Source organism: Phalangium opilio, unplaced genomic scaffold, assembly GCF_054372755.1.
Source record: "Phalangium opilio isolate 3A_F unplaced genomic scaffold, DU_Popi_V2 ptg000025l_1, whole genome shotgun sequence".
In the NCBI taxonomy this organism is placed as follows: Eukaryota; Metazoa; Arthropoda; class Arachnida; order Opiliones; family Phalangiidae; genus Phalangium; species Phalangium opilio.
The window spans coordinates 1,796,115-1,815,388 of record NW_028324156.1 but is presented as its reverse complement, the minus strand read 5'-3'; the positions used below and the strand labels follow the sequence as shown (position 1 = coordinate 1,815,388).

Sequence of the window (19,274 nt, the reverse complement as noted above, 5' to 3'; positions counted from 1 at the left end):
TAAAGCTACATCCAACCCTCGCCACCAATCACGCATAAGGCAAAAATTTGGCGGGGAAATTGAAAGATCATCCGAGTAGAATTAGCTCCTCCTTACCTATGTTTTTGGTCCATTCTTCTAATCTGAACGAAGTGGCAAAAGCAGGAATGATAGAAAGTAGAAAAACCAAAACTTCATAGATAAAAAACCAAAAAGTATACTTCGTCCATAGTTCCCAGTCTTTGGTGGTTGTAGACGCCATGTAAAATGAGAATCAAACGACCTTCCTCTCTCAACAATGGAGCTCAACCTCTATACGAACCAACCAATCAGAGAGAAGTTTATTTTAGGACAAAAAGTTTATAATATTCTATGGTGGCGATCCAAACGTTAATTCTCAATACTATATAGTAGACGTGACGTCACACCCTCCTATCTCTTACCTCGACCATATTGGAAGTTGTCAGCTCAGGGCATACAATTTAGACTACCAATATTGAAGTCACATCCTCTTTCAGTACCACTCTATTGAGCCTATTCACGCGTGTTCCCTGTGCTAGGTTCGTGAAGGTAATCATACGCAGAAGGGGTTGATAGAGGTAAAAGAGGGGTAGCTCATTATTACACGGCGGTGGAGCAAGCATCAATGAAGTACACTTTTAGTTTTCATCTACGAACTTTTGGTAGCCTATTCAAGCGTATTCCCTGTGCTAGGTTCGTGAAGGTAATCACACGCAGAATTGGTTGATAGAGGTAAAAGGGGGGTAGCTCATATTACACGGAGGTGGAGAAAGCATCAATGAAGTGCACTTTTAGTTTTCATCTACGAACTTTTGGTAGCCTATTCACGCGTGTTCCCTGTGCTAGGTTCGTGAAGGTTATAATACGCAGAGGTAAAATTCATAGAGGTAAAAGGGGGGTTTCTAATATAACACGGCGGTGGAGCAAGCATCAATGAAGTACACTTTTAGTTTTCATCTACGAACTTTTGGTAGGCTATTCAAGCGTGTTCCCTGTGCTAGGTTCGTGAAGGTAATCATACTCAGAGGGGGTTGACATTCATAGAGGTAAAAGGGGGGTTTCTAATGTAACACGGCGGTGGAGCAAGCAAGCATCAATGAAGTACACTTTTAGTTTTTAATCTACGAACGTTTGGTAAAACTAACCCGCCTTTAACAGTATTCGGCGCGCTACCTTGAACAATTGTATATTAGAGCGTGCGACGGCGCGCGGAAACGACATCATGCGAAGGGGAAGCACGAGCGCCGGAAGAGATGTCGGAGTGGGGGGGGGGGAACAAAAATGATCCCACCCAGAGTCCCAGAGAAATATATAGAGGGAGAGACACACAGAGAGAGAGAAGCTTTAGCTAAGCCTAGAGAAGAGAAAGTGTTGCATGCACAGTAGGAAAGCCCCCAAACAGGGGTCCAAATTTAGATTCCGATCGGAGGAGAGAGAGAGAGGAGATTTTTATAGAGCAGCAGCACACCCAGCAGCACTTTCTCCGTTTCTCTCGTTGAGGTCAGGCGTCTCTATTCATTTCTCTTCCTTCCGCCGAGGACTCCGAACTTCCGAAAGCCCGACCATACACAACACAACGTACTAATAAAATCCTTAAGTGTGACAAAATGGATAATAATAAGGAATTAAATAGCGACGACACCAGAATAATCCGTGAAGAATACCGCATCAAAAATGCCGATAATCAAACCTTATCCTGCAGAAGATGGTTCGTCAAAGACCGTAAACCAAAGTAAGTACACACTCTATCTTAAACAATTTTTGCAACTTCATCTTGAATTTTTTTATTAGTAATTAAAGAATGACAGTCATTAAAATTTATTGGAATAAGAACTTATTATCGCTTTCCAAATTAAATTTAACGTGTAATTAATTATTATTGGTAAACCCCAACCATTTTATAGGCTTTAAAAAACCGGTTAAAGCAATATAATGAATTAAGAAAGAAATAACATATCTTATGGTAAATTCCAAGTTTCCAACTGAGGAAGGGGGGTGGGGATTACTGTCATGTCAAAAGGTGGCGAAGGCTTGGCGTATTTTGACAGGTAGTAAAACCCCTTAGAAATTTCACATACTTGGAAAATTTTCCTTTTACGATTTCTAAAGAACTAAAAGCGTATGCATGGTTTATCAGACTAGGAGAATTGACACTATTTACACCAAGAGGCCAGGCTACTTGGCGTAAAACATGCAGTACAAAGTATGGCCTCACCTCCAGGTGTAAAATATACCAACGCTCCTAGTCTAAACAATAGTAGTAGTAGTAGATAGTAATTACATATTTCTTCACTGTTCATCACAAACCGGATTTTTTATAATTATTAACAAATCGTTTTTAAATGTAAAATAATTTATGCAATCTTAACAAACACGGTAATGGGCTTAGTGTAGACATCCCTTCTTAATATTATTTTTATTGTTATTAATATTATTATGGTTTTTATTTTAATTTTTATTACTACTATTATTTTAATTTTTATTATTACTATTATTATTATAAAATATAATTAAATTATAATTGAATTGGATTATTACTACTATTATTATTATCACTGAATTTTAATTTAACACTCTGTATTTCTGGTTAGGTCCTAATTGGATGCTGTTGTACAGAGTAAATAAACTTGAATTGAATTGAATTATTATTACCAATGGTAAACGAGTAAACGAGCAAACGAGCAATATCATAATTTTTCCCCAAACATTTTTAACTGTAAATTAAATAATATATGGACTTTAGCCAAACCAAAACAAAGTAAAAGTAGAATATTTTGTATAGGCCGCGAGCCTCAATAAACGCGCCCTAAATTTCTAATATTTTCCCATTAAATTCACTTTCACTCTTAAAACAAAAAGAGGAAGCGTTCAAAGTCCGGTTTATTTTATTTAATTTTTTTTCTGCTTTCCCGCGCGGAAATAATTCATTATGTTCTTCAAATAAAGGAAGAAGTTCAAGCAAAAAATATTTATCCGTAAATTTTCCCGCTTAAATGCAACGATGCAGTCTAGCGCGTGCAACCGTAACACTACAATATTACGTGTACAATATTTACAGATACAGTGAAGCCCCGCGTGCTGGTACTACAAAAATAATTCAAAGAGAGTGTGAAGCAATTAAAAAAACCCTTTAGCTGTTACATTCAAGTATCGCCGTTCAAATATAGTTTATATACCCTTTAAGAAGCTAAAAAATGCGATATTTTAACTCTATAAACACAAAATGCATGCCACGTTAGCCGGGTTTCGCTGTTCTACAAGTGTTGCCAGACTACATAGAGTTTAGGTTCAATCAGTTCAAGTACATAATTGCCCGTTAAATTACTAAAATAATTTTATTTATTAAAATAATCTGACACTAAGAACTAATGGGAGTTTTCTAATATCCGTTTTCCATTGACATTTTCTATGGAGTAATATTCTTGGATTTTTAACGAAAGTCCCTTTAAAATTGCATTAAATGCATCTATGTCTCCTTAAATATTGCTCCATGGTGACAGATGGCAAGCAACCAATGAAAAACGACATAAAGAGTAAAAGCTATAAGTAACTATTTCCCAACAAAATATAATTTAGGCAAACAATGACTGGCACTCATATTAAAACCCTCTGAAATAAAATATATATAGTTTCATATCTAAAACAAACCGAATTATTTTTAATATTAGAGTATATCAGTATCAGATAAGAACAGTTTATAATAGCTTAAAAAAAGAGAGCTTCTCTCAATTGCCTTCTTTATCTAAAATTAATCAAATTGACCTTTATTATCGTCAAAATGAGTCGTCCCCAGTCAACGATGACTGTTAAAACATTGCGAAATTGCAATTACTAGGCACATACGGCTTTTATATAAGATCATGTATGCATCGTATCATAAGTTAAGATCATGTATGCATCGTATCATAAGTTTATAAGATGTGTTCCTTCCATAAGTATGACACTACTTATACTTCGTATTGCTAGAAACTTCCAGCTCGAGCTAGTTCTTCTAGCAGAACGACAAGCGAGAATTGAAGTACTACACTCGGTTAATTACTTTTGCAGGACTTCCATCTAGGTCCTATTTAGTCTGTACTAAGCCTTTGACAGTGCCATAACCAGGTAGGCGCCGCTTTACCTCGAATCTATGACCTACTTCAATCACTTCATGACAAGCTCCAGTTTCTAAGTTACCAGTGACAAACTTATGGACAACATATCTTATGAACTTATGATAATATGAATTTGATATTTCACGATAATAGCTAAGCAAAGTTAACTTCGTTTTTCGGAACAATATAAAACAATGCCCAACTATAATCAAATATCCTTGGTTTAAGCTAGCGTCTGCGCTGGAATATCAATGCACATAGCAATACACATTTGAATGCGAAATTTATAGTAAATTCACCTTAATATTAAATTGGATAAATTTCTCTCAAAATATTTATTTTATAAAAGAGTTAATTTTTTTTTTCAAGGTCTAACCAGTTTTGAATAATTATATATTTTACTAGCGTGTTTCTAACTATTTTCTAAACCATTCTGATCAAGTCAGCAGAATTTCTTCTAGTCATGCAGTAGACCGCATCCAGAAGGATATTAGGTAGCTTTAATTAACTTAAGTATACGTTCAACTATCATACTAATGATCGTAGAATGGAAGTATTTACTAGATTATTTTATAAAGAAAAAGATACACCTTTTCCCCGAGGGGTTACTCACTAAGTCACTACAGAATCATGGCTTTCTCCCAATCCTGTGTCTAAAGCTTTATGTGTGTTTATTTCCATCTATTCTTTGGTTCAGGCACCCCAGCCCCTGTGGTGTTTCTGCTTATCTGTATGTAATTAATGCAATGGTCTATTACCGGACTTAATCGTGTGATTTATATATTATCAAGAAGTGATTTCTAGTTTTACTAGGGAGAAGGTATAAATTCGCCACATTTCCAGCTTTATCTCCAGTCCAAACGTAGGTCCAGAGTTAATCCCCTCCTCTAAATTAGTAAAATTACAACCAGTATCTCATTGGTTCTTGAAAATTCACGTCAGCGCGACGCGAATGACGATAATTAGGTATTTTCCGACTGAGGAGATGCGAAATAGCCCGGCCTCCCCTTGTATTTTGAAAGGGGGACTGAGACTATGGCGCGCGAATACTTAGGAGTTTTTTACACACTTCTTGATATTATATTTTAATCAAAATGAAGGGTCACACAATATATGTTTTGACTGACTTCAAATATTATTTCAAGGGCATTTCCTCTAACCCTCAAAATGAAATGCAAATAAAAAAATCAACGTTGTATAACTTTCTAGGGATAAACCTACACATAACTTCCTCTTAAAATATAATAGTTAAGAACTATTAGTTAAATTACTATAATTTTCACAGTATAATCATTAATCAAAGAACTCTGTAATTTCTAAAATGTTTTGGATATAATCCACATACTGACTGGTACTACCCTTTTATTTTCTTCAAAATAATCTAGCTACTGGTAAATTCCAACACGAGGGGCTAATCACTTTCAGATTCATTTTACACTGATTTCGGATTACGTGTAGTTATTTTAGCACTGTCAAGAGGGCAGGGGAATCAAAGATTACGCGTAATCAATTTAGTACAGTCAAAGGTACAGCCGTGTACACCGATTACACAGAGTGACCAGCCCCTCGTTTCAACTCCGTAATAAGAAACAAATTTTTTTAAAACAATACTTAATATTTAGATACTTTCCTAGAATTTTATATTGTGCTACAAAACCGGTTCTATAGGCAATAGATGTTTTGTTGAAAATGACAATGTTCTACGACATTCTGATTTCACCATTTTCAACATGGTTGCAACAGGTTAGGGAAAACCTGGGACAGTCATGAGATCTCAAAAATATTAGGGAAAAGTCAGGGAATTATAAGAATTTCCAGGGAATTTGGTTAAAATGGCTAAAATATCCGCGTTTCAAGCATCCAGCTGGGTGAAGCTTTAAACACTGATTTAAGCGCGAGATCACGTTTGACCAGACAAAGAAATGGTGGAGCTCGCTTCGCATTGTTTTATATTAGCTATTCAAACTCAATTATTTAGAATAAAGACAATTGGGCCTAAAAACGTAAGGGAAAACCTGGAAATACAGGGAATTTGAATTTGAAAATTTTGTGGCAACCCTGTTCAAGTTATGATTGGGTGACCCCTAATTTAAATTAGAAATCAATGTCTTAAATATAAGGGGCCATCCGTAAAACACTTCAATCTTAACTAAGGCCAAAATCGGTCATTGAAGTTACATAACTTCCGACACTCAAAATTGATTTCCCATAGAACCATCCCATTGCACGCGGGACGTACCACCAAAGAGGGTATAAAGAAGGGGAGTTGAAGCTAGGCATTTTTTTAAGTTCTCGCTTCTCTTATTTGTTATATTTTCCTCGTAATATCCGGTTCGCCGTATTTCAACCAATAAAAGGGCAGAGAAAGATGCGTGCACACCGGAAGCTTAGAGGAAAACTTTCAAAGCGAGATTCAGAACACTCCAGCCAAGCCTTCTACTCCCCATCTTTATACCCTCTTTGGTACCACCCTCCCTTTCTGGACCACCCTGAATTTAAAATGTGACTTAAACCCAAAGAACTTTCCCCCATTTTCTATCTTGACATTCATTCCCTCATCCCCAAAATTCGATAAAGAAAAAGGCCAGCAAAAGCTTCAAAGGCAAGCGTCAGAAATGTTTGAAAGTTTGTGGAAAACCATGAAGACCCAGAGGAAGGCTCGGTGCATGGTGGTGGTGAAAAACTTGTCGCTGTAGCAGCGATTTTTCATCCTTTATCTTTATCCCTTTTCCCGCTCCTTCCTTTTTTCCCTTAACTTTTATTGGAAATCTTATCTGGTGGAAAACTTTTCCCCGAGTCGGCTGAAACCACCACCGAAAAACCCGATTTCTTTATTTTTTCTTTTGGGGCCCCTTTTTCAAACCCTCTGATGTAAAATGTGTTTTTGGGGCTCCCCCAAAAAATCGAATCTTCAGTTGGGTTCGTAACGGACCACGGTATATGACGCATTCGAAATTCCCTTTGACACGTAGTTCAGGGAATTCTATAAAGCGAGTTTTGGAACTAGTGGTGAACTGGCGCAAAATAATAATGAACTTCTTTATTTTTTTTCTTATTCAGAGCTATAGTATTTTTGGTGCACGGGTTCTGTGAACATTTGCAATACTACGATCAAATTGCGACGGATTTAGCCGAAGAAGGTTTCATGGTAGCGGGACATGACCACGGTAAATTATAACTTCCTGTTATACTTATATTACCGTAGAAATGGTAAATTTCGCGGTTTTATATTTTGGATTTGAAAGAAAATCTCAATTGACCTTTTTTTGGGGGTCATAACTCTGGTTCTATACGAGATACAGGAGTGTCCTTTGAGTATGTTATAGCCCTATTCCTCCCCTTTCCAACGATACTAAATACTTGGGGGTTACAACAATAAGGGCCCGAGTAATTAAGCAAAATGATCATAAACGTTATCTCCATAGGATTAACATAATCTAATTTATATAACACCTTTTAACACTGCTTCTATAAGAGATACAGGGTAGTCCTTTGAGTATGTTATAGTCCTATTCTCCCCTTTCTAACGATACTAAAGTACTTGGTGGTTACAACAATAAGGGCCCGAGTAATTAAGCAAGATGTTCATAAACCTCTTCTCCATAGGAAAAACATAAGCTTATTTACACGACACCTTCTAAGCCTGGTTCTATAAGAGATACAGAAATTTCCTTCTATTATGATATAGTCCTATTCCTCCCCTTTCCAAAGACACCTGGGGTTACAACAATCAAAGCCCGAGAAAGAATCATTTCAAAAAAATCTCGACAGTTGTAATCTGTCAAACACCACTCCTTTCAAGATTGGCTTATGAACATAAACATGAAAGGGAAAATTTTTATTTACTTTTTTTCGCTTCTAAAGAAGCAAGGACAAGGTTCGCGGGAAAATAAATTTATTCCCGCCTTTATCTCCCTTTTTTTTCTGGGGCGGCTAAAGTCAAGGTCTAATGGTCGAGTTAGGGGGGGTTTGCGAAGAAAGAAGCCAATACCGGGGAACCCAACTCTCTCTCCCTCTCCCCTTTCCGTCCCACTTGCTGAATAAAAAATAAGAAAAAGTAGCTTATCTACTAACCTTTTCTTTACTCTGGTTTATCCTTGGGATTCATTAGTTGGTCACGGACGCAGTGAAGGGACCAGAGTTCACGTCTCTTCAGTGGGTATTTACGTCAGAGATTTGTACCAACACACTGACAAGTTGAAAGAAGCTCATCCGGAAGTCCCCGCATTCCTCGTGGGACATTCTATGGTAAAATACATATAAACAAGAGCTTTCATTAGTGAAAGAACTGATTTGAATAAAATTCAAAAGCAAAATATTTGGGGAATCATGGATAACGCATTATGGATTCTAATCTCTTAAGTTCCACAAGGCACTCCGCTTAGGCAGAGAAAAAATTACATACCCCCCCCCTCTCAGCCTTGTGAGTGAGAGGGAAATTTATATTTTTTTCTCTCTGCGCATAGGCAAAATTTCAAACCCACCAATCAGGATTCTTCTCTGGAGAGATATAGTTCCTTTTCCCCACGTGACCTAGCTATTTCCAAACCCACCTATCAGGATTCTTCTCTGGAGAGATATAGTTCCTTTTCCCCACGTGACCTAGCCATTTCCAAACCCACCAATCAGGATTCTTCTCTGGAGAGATATAGTTCCCTTTCCCCACGTGACCTAGCTTTTCGCCTCGATTTACAGCGGTTTTTACGCGTATTTACTTGCGAGCTTTTCAACTTAGTTGGGAATTCACTATAAGTTAGTGTTTATACATATCCATGCGGGAACGATAGGATGCGGGGAAGTAAATTTAGAAAATGGGGAAACAAGGATCTTTCTAAAACCTGAAACTTCATATGATTAATGAGAGGGCGCTTTTAAAAACACGTAGACATATAAAGCAAAAATAAAAATATTTTGGCAACTGAGCAAAACTTTTCTCGCTTGCTTTTATGAAAGGAGTCAAAAAGGAAGAAAGAAAAAAAAAACCAACAGCTTCGAACCATAAATCTTTGTTAAGGGCAGCATAGTTTCCTTTCAAAGTTAATTGCCTAATTATAACACAACCCTTTCTCCTCCTACAACAAACCCCCGGGGATTGGGGCATCGGGTCGAGTTCACACTTGATTCAAGTCAAAACTCACGACTGACTTATAATTAAAGCCCAGGACAAACCGCTTTACCTAGAAGTCTGAAATTTTGCAGGGACGTTGCTCTTAAGTTGTAGGCACACGCTTAAAAATATTTTTCGAATTCACCGCCATATTGAAAAAATGGCGGCCAGAAATGTAAAATAACCTTCTTAATGGAATAACGTCCGTACATTTCAACCGATTTCTTTAATATTTAGTTTATTACACAAAGTGTATGAATCTATTCATTTCTCTCAATAGGGAGGTACAATTAGTATCAAAGCCGCCTTCATCAAGCCCAAGTATTTCAAAGGAGTCGTCCTAATCGCGCCAGCCCTGGTTATTGACCCTGATTTGGCGTCCCCCTTCAAGGTACTAAAACAAACCCCAAAATCCCTGGAAATATGTTCAATAGAGGGGCTTGAAAATTGAGTTTTTAATCCATTCCTAAAATAGAAAGCGATCGCCAGGATGCTGGGACGAATTTACCCTCAATTTCCCGTGGCGCCTTTGGATGAGGAGAGCCTGACAAGGGATCAAAATTGCAAAAGAGTCATGTTAGAAGATCCCTTGCGTTTCCGTGGTTACGCCAAAGCAGGATGGGCTTGCGCTATGTTAGACGCCCTTGAGGTGAGTGAGAGAAAACCCAGAGCGGCGTGCACTTGTTTATTTTCATCAAGAAGGGATATCTAGTTTACTAGGGAGAAGGTATAAGATGCCTATGTATTCGCGCGCCTTAGTCCCAGTCCCCCTTTCAAAATACAAGGGGGAACGTAAAAGGAGGCCGGGCTATTTCGCTGCCTATCCTCAGTCGGAAAATATTACAGTAATTTTCGTCATTCGCGTCGCGCTGACGTGCGTTTTCAAGAACCAATGAGATGCTGGTTGTAAATAATTTAGAGGCAGCGGGGATTAACTCCGGACCTACTATACGTTTGGACTAGAGATAAAGCTAAAAATGCGGCGCGAATTTATAACTTCTCCCTAGTAAACTAGATATCACTTCTTTTTTTCATTTTGTACCAAACAACAGAACTGATTTTTTATCCATTTTTATAAAGGAAATTGAGAAAAATATGGATACAGTATCATGGCCTTATTTATTGCTCCATGGCACAGATGATAAAATATGCTCTCTTGAAGGATCTCAATTATTGCACAAGAAAGCTCCGTCCAATGATAAAACCCTAAAGGTACTTGTACTTGACAACCTATTAATTTACAGTTACTCTCTCTTTAGATAAGCCTGGGAGGAAGGGGTTGTTTAACATGTTTTTTAAAAGCCCGGGAAATTTATGACTTGGATTTGTTAGTTAAGCTGCTGACATCTATGTCTGTTTAATCTTCATTAATTTTAATCCACTTTATGACGATTTAAGCGCCATCTATTAAGATTTACTGATACTCTCCCTTGATAAGCCGGGGAAAAGGGGTTGTTTTTTAAAAAGCGCGGGGAAATTTATGACTTGGATTTGTTGGTTTTAAGCTTCTGCCATCTAAGTCTGTTCTGTTTACTCTTCAATATTTTTAATCCACTTTATGACGAGTTAGGCGCCATCTTTTAAAATTTACCCTGAACAAACCGGTTCGTTTAATTTCAAGGAGAGTTGGCACTCGTGTGTTATTTTAGGGTTAGGTTTAATATAGTAATAGTAAACCGTATGCCTTCACAATACCGACTGGTGTGTTATAAATACTTTAAATGAATGTACAATGTGTTATGTGGGAGGTGTGTCAAGAACTATATTTTGAAGTAGTAGTGTTATTATTTCCTTGAGAAGTGATTGGGCAATGTCACGTGACTTAAAGCATGGAACGATTGGGTGAATACTGAATAGATAACACATATGGCGAGGCCCCGCGTTATACAAAAACTTAATAATAGCGTCGTAGCAGTGCCCCAAGCTTGAGTGTATTAAGCTCTATGAGGACATAACATGTGGTGTCATTAGTTTATTTAATTCTAAACTTTTACTAACTTTAGATTTATCAAGACGCCTATCACAGTTTATTGATGGAATACGATGACGTCACGAAAGAAATTAGAAGAGAAACAGTCAAATGGATCGCCGCTCGTAGCGGTTAAAACTCTTAATTTCTTTTGAGTGGTTCTTAATTGATTCTAATCTTTGTCAGATTGGATTTGTGAATATTAATGAGATGATTGGTTACTAAGCAACCTTAATATCTTTTTTACACAACTTAAGAGAAGAAAAAAAATTTCCCAAAGCACTAAAAACAAAATATCTATTAATTTCTTGAGATAGATTGTAAATAAATAAATAAATAAATAATAATAATTCGCTTTGTAATTAGCTTCGATGCCTTATATATGGCAAGCACATAGCAGTGAGATGAATAAAAACTTTCGTATAATTTTTCTAAACTGAAACATCTTACCATGAGAGTTCATGGCGTTTTTTTATTTCTATTTATTTCTAAGCCTAAAATGGCGCAATCAGTAGTCGACAACGATAAACCTAGATTGCAAATTACTTTTGGGTTGGAAAGAAGTGACAGTTTCGGTATTTACGCTGTCAAAATAAAGGTCTGCTTTTTGTATTCAAGTTAAGAAAGATGCAGCTAGGTCTAGGTTAAATCTTAATTTAACTCCCCCAAACACGATTCCTACTGCTTTGTGTTAAAACTGGTACTGGGTCAAGGGTGTACTACCATTTTTACATACATAAACTCATCAGCCATCACCCTGAGTTAGGCTTAATATTTAAAATTATTTATAAATATTACCTCAAAATGTCCGTAATCGATGCAACAACCTTCCGTACGCCTTAATTACAACTTAAACTAGTAAACTTGAACGCTAATTAAACTTAATTAACCCTAAAATTATGAAACAACCGGTGTCGACCATCTTGAAACTTCATAGCGCTCGACTTCTGACTCTCCAACAAGGCAACAAAGCGCGCGCTAACCTCTGACCCTGATCGTCTATTTTGGCGGGAATACAGAGCAGACGAAAAATGACTTCACTCACAAAAGGCGGGAAAACTTTAAAAACAAAATTAACCTACATTGGAAAATTACCCCAAATACGTTTCTAATTAGTTAATTACCGAAAATTAAGCGTAATTTCGCGTAACGGGTTAATTACCTACCGGAAACTTCAATTAAAAACTTGTTTAACCTCCTAAAATTTCTAAAAACTGGTGTCATCAAGTTGAAAACCACTTCGTGAAAAGGTGAATATACAAAAGATGTGCTTGAGGTAGGTTTTTTTTTTCTTAAAATAAGAAGGGCCGACATAGCCTCTTTTTAATAAAGTTCTTTTGTGAAAAAATTATTTACATAAAGATTCCTTCTTCTTTGTAAAGATTGAAGAAGGAATTAGAGAAGGTTTGAGTTATAAAAATAAAAATTTACAACTGATATTGCAAATAAAACGCCGTCAAGTGACGATGCGGCTTCTTTTATAAATTTCCATCCCATTATTTTCAAACTCTTTTAAAAGGGTCAGCGGCACAAACGTAATCTGGTCCCACACAATGATCTAGAAATAATTAAAATAAATAATTAATAATTAGAAAAGAAATTGAGAAATATAGGATCGTTCTAAGCCTTTTCAAAAAATATTGCGAGCAATAAAGCTAACGAATATTAATTAAGTTTTAAACCGAAATCTCCTTGATTTCTAACTTAATTTGCTAATTAATACACGCCCTTATAATTAAGCGTTATTGTTAATTAACTTAATTATTTCTCCGTTAATCCCGGGACTACCGTTTAATTTTCAAGTACAAGTTCGCGGAAAATAATAATTAAGGATCGTTAAAGATAATTGCATCTGTAAAAGAGTTAACTACATAAGTTGGCGCCCGTCGCTTTAATGGCTGAGCTCCCGAAATAGAGAGTAATAGCAGCCCCCAATTTTGACTGTATTAAGCTCTATGGGGAACTAGTTCGTGATGCCATTAATCTTCCACTCATCCTCACTCCTTGAAAAAAAGGTCTAAAAAATAGGCTTAACGAAATTCCACGGGGCACAAATAAGGGAATAACATTTGCAAGAGGTAAAACTGTTCTAACCATGCGGGAGAAACAGGTTCTAGATACATTTAATCACGATATTTATAAACAATTTGATTTATTTTAAATTTTCATCCCGTCCCCCCCTTTACCTCTCTCTACGGGGTTGGCTCTACACTACTTTCTTAAGTATGTATTCCTACGCCACAGCTTTCTTTATATTATGAAGCTTGTTTTTCAACTTTAGTTAGTAAATTTAGTCTGTAAATATGGCGCCATTTTTTTTAATTCGTTAGCCCTAAAATATTTTACCTTTGTTCTAAGAGTAATGGCAGGTTAAGTGTATTTAATTATAGCTCATTATATACGAAATTAATTTTTAGTTTGGCACTAATTCCAAACGGCCACGCCTACCTCACCCCATTATATTACATAAAATCTCTGACCTTGAAATGGTAAATTATTATTTTTCCAGAAAGAATTTTTTTTCAATTTTTCAAGGAACAATAACAAAGTCTTTTTTCTTTCTTGATAATTATTCAATTTTTAAACACATCTAGTTCTTATCAAAGAGAAGCTGAAATGACCTTCTTTACTACCAGGAATACATAAAGCTACTAGGAATAATCGCGTCTCCATACATATCCCATCATAAGTTTATAAGTGATATGTTCCTACCATAAGTATGACACTACCTATAATTCGTAATGCTTCTGAGAGACTTACAACTCGAGCTAGTTCTAGCAGAACGACAAGCGAGAATTGAAGTACTACACTCGGTTAGTTTTGCAGGACTTCCATCTAGGTCCTATTTAGTCAGTACTAAGCCTTTAACAGCGCCAAAACCAACCAGGCGTCGCTTTACCTCGAATCTATCTATGACCTACGTCACTCACTTCATGACAAGCTCCAGTTTGTAACCAGTGACAAACTTATGGTGGAACATATCTTATGAACTTACCTGTCCTTGCAAATAACCAGACTACAATTTTATTTAACAAATGAAGTATTTCACTATCTCTTTAACCCCTTCTTTCTCAAGCCAATAATAGCTCCCGGCTTTAAACAATTATGTGATTAGGATTAATGGAACATTGGTAATTGTCGAGGAAATTTCTTTTTTTTTTAAAGATGTTATTTAAAGCTCTTTGGAAACAGTTAGTAATTTTCCAAGAATATTTTAAGATTTAGGATTAGGTTTTTTTTTTTCATTCTCACCATTTCCGGCTTCGCAAGGGCAATGTTCCAAATAGACGTCCAATTTAACTTGTCCATCGCTACATCTTTGTCCGGCTAAGGCCTTGGGGGCGCATCTTTTACGACTACCCCCGGTTGAGATCGGTATTTTTCGGCAACATCCGGAAGCGCAATCCCAACTGTATTGACACGAAGCGCCAATTTTACGTACCCTCTAAAAATAATAAATAGCATTGTTAGAAAATTACGTAGTCTAGAGTCTGGAAGCAAACAAGTTCCTTGACTCCTGATGGGGATTTTTTATTTTATTATTATTATGTTTTTTTTCTAATCCATTGTTCAAATGGGTCACTGCCATTTTGATAGTAGAAGTCCATAACCCAAAGAGATATGCTTAATAGTGTTAAAAAGATAAAGTGTACAGGGTGATTATAGGACCGTGGTAGACTGGGCTCGGTATCAATTTTTAGTCGAAAATGTATTTTAACTTCTACGACATTTTTGCCATAAATGCCACCCTAAACAAGTTATGATTGTTGTGTTTTAGGGATGACCCCTTAATTAAATTAGCATTTAATCATTGTCTCGCAGTTTCTTACTTAAATTTAAGGGATCATCCATAAAACACACCAATGATCATAACATGTTCCGTTATGGCAAGATGTCATCAAGAAGTGATATCTAGTTTACTAGGGAGAAGGTGTAAGATGCCTAAGTATTCGCACGCCATAGTCCCAGTCCCCCTTTCAAAATACAAGGGGGGAAGTAAAAGGAGGCCGGGCTATTTCGCTGCCTCTCCTCAGTCGGAAAATATGACTATAATTTTCGTCATTCGCGTCGCGCTGACGTGAGTTTTCAAGAACCAATGAGATTTAGAGGCGGAGATTAACTCCAGACCTACGTTTGGATTGGAGATAAAGCTAGAAATGTGGCGAATTTATCTGAATGGTACTTCTTGATGTCATAGAAGTTACAACATTTTCGACTCAAAATGGATTTCCCATAAAACCATCCCACTGTACTTCGTTCCTTTAACTACCCTCCCTTTATAAAACACCCCTGTACTACTTAACAAGAGCGTCGTTAAATTTCAGTCGCCCCTTACTTCAAATTATGCACTTCTAAAAAAACATACAAAATAAAACATCTCCTAAAATAAGTTCTTCTCAACTTCCGAGGTTTCTGTTTTCTTCTATCCAATTTATTTTCTTAATTTAGTGAACAGCAATGTTTAAGGTTATTCCCTTCAAATCTAACTGATTGATTGGTCGGTATTAATCACGTGGTATAATCCGGAAATGAATACCAGATCAGATTAAGGTACCTTGGGTTTAAATATCAAATTTAAGCATTTTTAAGAAGACCTCATCAGATAATAAAACCATTTAAATGTTTTCTTTTTATTTTTCTTGTTATCAAAGTATTTTGAATTTCGTATCTGATGGTAAGGAAGTCGAGACGTCTGGGATAAAATATCCAATTAAATATAATATTTTTTAGTGTGCTAATTAAGCTAATTAAAAGTAACACACTGATAAGGAGGAGTTAATTATTTCAAAAAATGAAGTATAGTTATTTTCATTTAGATCTTAAACTGAACCTACAGTATAAAGTGACTAATTTAGAATATTTCTAAAACCAATTAGTAAACCTTAAAATTTAAATTAATTTCTTATTAGGGGAGTGGTCGAAAAAGTGCAATTAAAAAAATTATCTTCGGTATATTAAAGAAACCCAACCACTTTTCTCAATATAAGATATATTTCTTGATAAAGTGGTTGAACTTATTACGCAAAATACATGATAGAAACGATTCTGACGTTCGATACCACCACAATCACACAACCACAGGCTAATTTTCAACCTTAAAATGAATGGAATATCGTATAACAAAAAACCGGTTTTTCCATTACGAATAATACACTTCCAAGACTGTAAAATCGTTTATATATTAGCAAAGAAAATATAGAACTATCGATATTAGCCCGTATTAATTTATCCATTCGTGAATATCTTACCAAAAAAAATTACCCAGTAAAAAACCGGTTTTTAAATACTTTGATAATAAAATAAAAAGTTCAAATTTTTATAAATACACACAGATACTAGGAATAATTGTGCCCCCATATCTCCCATGTTAATTTCTATGCGGGTTTTATGGGCCGGGCTTGAGAACTCGTAATTTTGACGTCTTTTTCTAACTGTGATTTCATTGGTTGCTAGCAACGCGAGTTCCTAGGCAGCTTGGTAGATTATTCACCAGGTAAAATTAGTCCTACATAATTATTAGTCTAGTAACTATTCCCACAATACGATGAGTGAAAAGGGTTAGTACACAATGATTCCAATTAACTTTATTTATTCCTAATGATAATATTAATAATAAAGGGTTTCGGTAGTTTGAACCAAAAAGGGGTCAAAACACCGATACGTTTAAACATTTTTTTTTAATATTATTACTTTTAGCTTCTAATGTACAGTACTTTACGTTATCAGTCCCATAATTCCTTTCAGGGTGCCTCAAACTATATATTGAATAAATTTTTTTTATCTCTTTTGGGGTGAAAAGGTACTTTGTAATCTTATTCATTCAAACAACTAAATTCCGGTTTTTGGTATTTCTTTTTTTTTTTTTTTTCGTTTTTTTTCTTTCAGAAAAGTGGTTTTTAAGCGGAGTCTGGTTTCATATTAAAATAGATCAAAACACTCCAGTTTATTTTAACGTAAAAATTCTTGAACCGCTATTTATTTATTTATTTTTTTAAATTTTGAGTAAACGTAGGTAGACAAGTTCCTGTTGTAGTTTTATAATTTAGAGCGTGATTTAAATAAATATTTAAATATTTTAGGGTGTTGCAAAAAGAGAGGACCGATGGTTTTATGGGCAATTAATTTTTAAATTGAAAATGTAACTTCTATGACATTTTGTCTTACCGTTTAAATTTAATGAATATTGTAGTGGTGTTTTAAGGATGACCCCACTTAAATTTAAATAAGAAGTTGAAAGACAATGATTTCTGATTTAATTAAGGAGTCATAAGTAAAATACTAATTATAACTTTAATTAATTGTAAACGGTGTCCCTTATACACCAAATATGTCATACAAATTTTCGACTCAAAATTGATTTCCCACCCAACCAACAGTAAACAAACAATTAATACCCAATTTAAAATACCACTCCTAACTAATTTACTTAAATTTTAAACCCTAATTAATCAACTCTAATATAAATATAATTTAATATAAATTAAGTTTTAAAATACTATAACTATAAATATAAATATAATTAAACCGCAACTGTCAACCATAATCAAAATGACAGTAACCCTTAACCACAATAAAATCTAACAAACAAATAAACAAGTAAAGTAAACAAACTCACTCTTCGAGCTGACAATCCAATTGGTCTTTGTTCCAAACTTCTCGGGTTATTGCTTTGATTGCTCTCTTCGCCCGCAAATGCAACGGCAATAACAATTGCGAAAACTAAGGCTAAAATAGCTACGAATTTCATTTTGATATTAAAATAATATTAAAATATTATTCTTTTTCTGGTGGTGTTGAATGGGTGAGTGTCTTAGGAGAGGTGTGTTTCCTCCGTTGTCATAAGCCAGTTTGCTCCTCAACCCGTTTCCGAAGCGGCTTTTTAATATAACACTTGAAATGTTTTTCATTTCCACCCCCCTTCCTTTTTATGTGTGTATATTCCGCGTGTAGCAGCGGCAGCAGACTGTCTTAAGGATCCCGCCAATTTTATCCCCAGGGGGGTTCTCCAGGCTCTTGGACTCCTTCTTTCCTCTCTTCAAAACCGCGAATCGTTCTTTGGGAATATTTTTCTTCCTTTCCCTAAAAAAAACTACCCAACTTCCGTCCCCCCTCCCCCAACCTTTTTCACGAATCTCTTGACTGGTAAATCATATTTATAATGCTAGTTAACGTTTCATTCAAAGGGAGACAAACACGCAATATTGGAAGCGTAAGAATACTGGATTTTTTTTCCATTGGAAAAGTAAGGGTACTGGATTTTTTTCCATTGGAAGAGTAAGGGTACTGGATTTTTTTTCCATTGGAAGAGTAAGGGTACTGGATTTTTTTTCCATTGGAAGAGTAAGGGTACTGGATTTTTTTCCGTTGGAAGAGTAAGAATACTGGATTTTTTTCCGTTGGAAGAGTAAGAATACTGGATTTTTCCGTTGGAAGAGTAAGAATACTGGATTTTTTTTCATTAGAAGAGTAAGATTAGGACAAATCCACAAATGTTTTCCATTGGAGGGGATATTGGTGGTATTTTCTTATTCCATTGGAGCCATCTTCGTAGTGTTTTGTTTTCCATTGGAGGGATCTTTGTAGTGTGTTTTCATATTCTATTGGAGGGAACTTTGTAGTATTCTTTTTCCATTGGAGGGATTTTTGTAGTACTCTTTTTCCATTGGAGCGATCTTCGTAGTGTTTTGCTTCTCCATTGGAGCGATCTTCGTAGTACTCTTTTTCCATTGGAGCGATCTTCGTAGTGTTTTGCTTCTCCATCGGAGCGATCTTCGTAGTGTTTTGCTTTTCCATTGGAGGGATCTGTGTAGTATTCTTTTTCCATTGGAGGGATTTTTGTAGTGTTTTGCTTTTCCATTAGAGCGATCTTCGTAGTGTTTTCATATTCCATTGGAGCGATCTTCGTAGTGTTTTGCTTTTCCATTGGAGCGATCTTCGTAGTGTTTTCATATTCCTCTGGAGCGATATTCGTAGTGTTTTGTTTTTCCAATAGAGTGATTTTTGTAGGGTTATATTTTTCCACTGGAGGTTTTTTATTTTGTTTTTCCTTTGGAGGGATCTTAGTGGTATCGTTTTTCCCCCTTTGGACTAATAAACTCTTTCA

The 19,274-nt window shown here is 35.8% G+C and overlaps 2 protein-coding genes across 2 annotated transcripts; one reads left to right on the top strand and one right to left on the bottom strand.

The window, feature by feature from the left end:
• Window positions 1-1,350: 1,350 nt before the first annotated feature.
• Window positions 1,351-11,612, top strand: LOC149691685 (monoglyceride lipase-like). Its single transcript, XM_089869065.1, has 7 exons — window positions 1,351-1,732; window positions 7,155-7,261; window positions 8,206-8,342; window positions 9,482-9,592; window positions 9,677-9,850; window positions 10,282-10,413; window positions 11,205-11,612. Exons 1-7 carry the CDS (start codon window positions 1,608-1,610, stop codon window positions 11,304-11,306), a joined length of 888 nt encoding a protein of 295 aa, XP_089725191.1. The 5' UTR covers window positions 1,351-1,607; the 3' UTR covers window positions 11,307-11,612.
• Window positions 11,613-12,447: 835 nt separating this feature from the next.
• Window positions 12,448-18,492, bottom strand: LOC149691684 (uncharacterized). The gene is made up of 3 exons (XM_089869067.1): window positions 17,787-18,492; window positions 14,423-14,615; window positions 12,448-12,728 (listed from the first exon to the last, which is right to left on the bottom strand). The coding sequence occupies exons 1-3, from the start codon at window positions 17,916-17,918 to the stop codon at window positions 12,673-12,675; spliced, it is 381 nt and encodes a 126-aa protein (XP_089725193.1). The 5' UTR covers window positions 17,919-18,492; the 3' UTR covers window positions 12,448-12,672.
• Between the last annotated feature and the right edge of the window lie 782 nt (window positions 18,493-19,274).

Excerpts from the sequence above, each read along its gene's own strand:
- LOC149691685 (XM_089869065.1), top strand. The coding sequence starts at position 1,608 with ATGGATAATAATAAGGAATTAAATAGCGACGACACCAGAATAATCCGT. Across the intron at positions 7,262-8,205 it reads GGTAGCGGGACATGACCACG|TTGGTCACGGACGCAGTGAA; the intron begins GTAAATTATAAC and ends GGGATTCATTAG. Across the intron at positions 8,343-9,481 it reads TCCTCGTGGGACATTCTATG|GGAGGTACAATTAGTATCAA; the intron begins GTAAAATACATA and ends TTCTCTCAATAG.
- LOC149691684 (XM_089869067.1), bottom strand. The coding sequence starts at position 17,918 with ATGAAATTCGTAGCTATTTTAGCCTTAGTTTTCGCAATTGTTATTGCC. Across the intron at positions 14,616-17,786 it reads TTGGATTGTCAGCTCGAAGA|AGGGTACGTAAAATTGGCGC; the intron begins GTGAGTTTGTTT and ends TATTATTTTTAG. Across the intron at positions 12,729-14,422 it reads CCCTTGCGAAGCCGGAAATG|ATCATTGTGTGGGACCAGAT; the intron begins GTGAGAATGAAA and ends AATTATTTCTAG.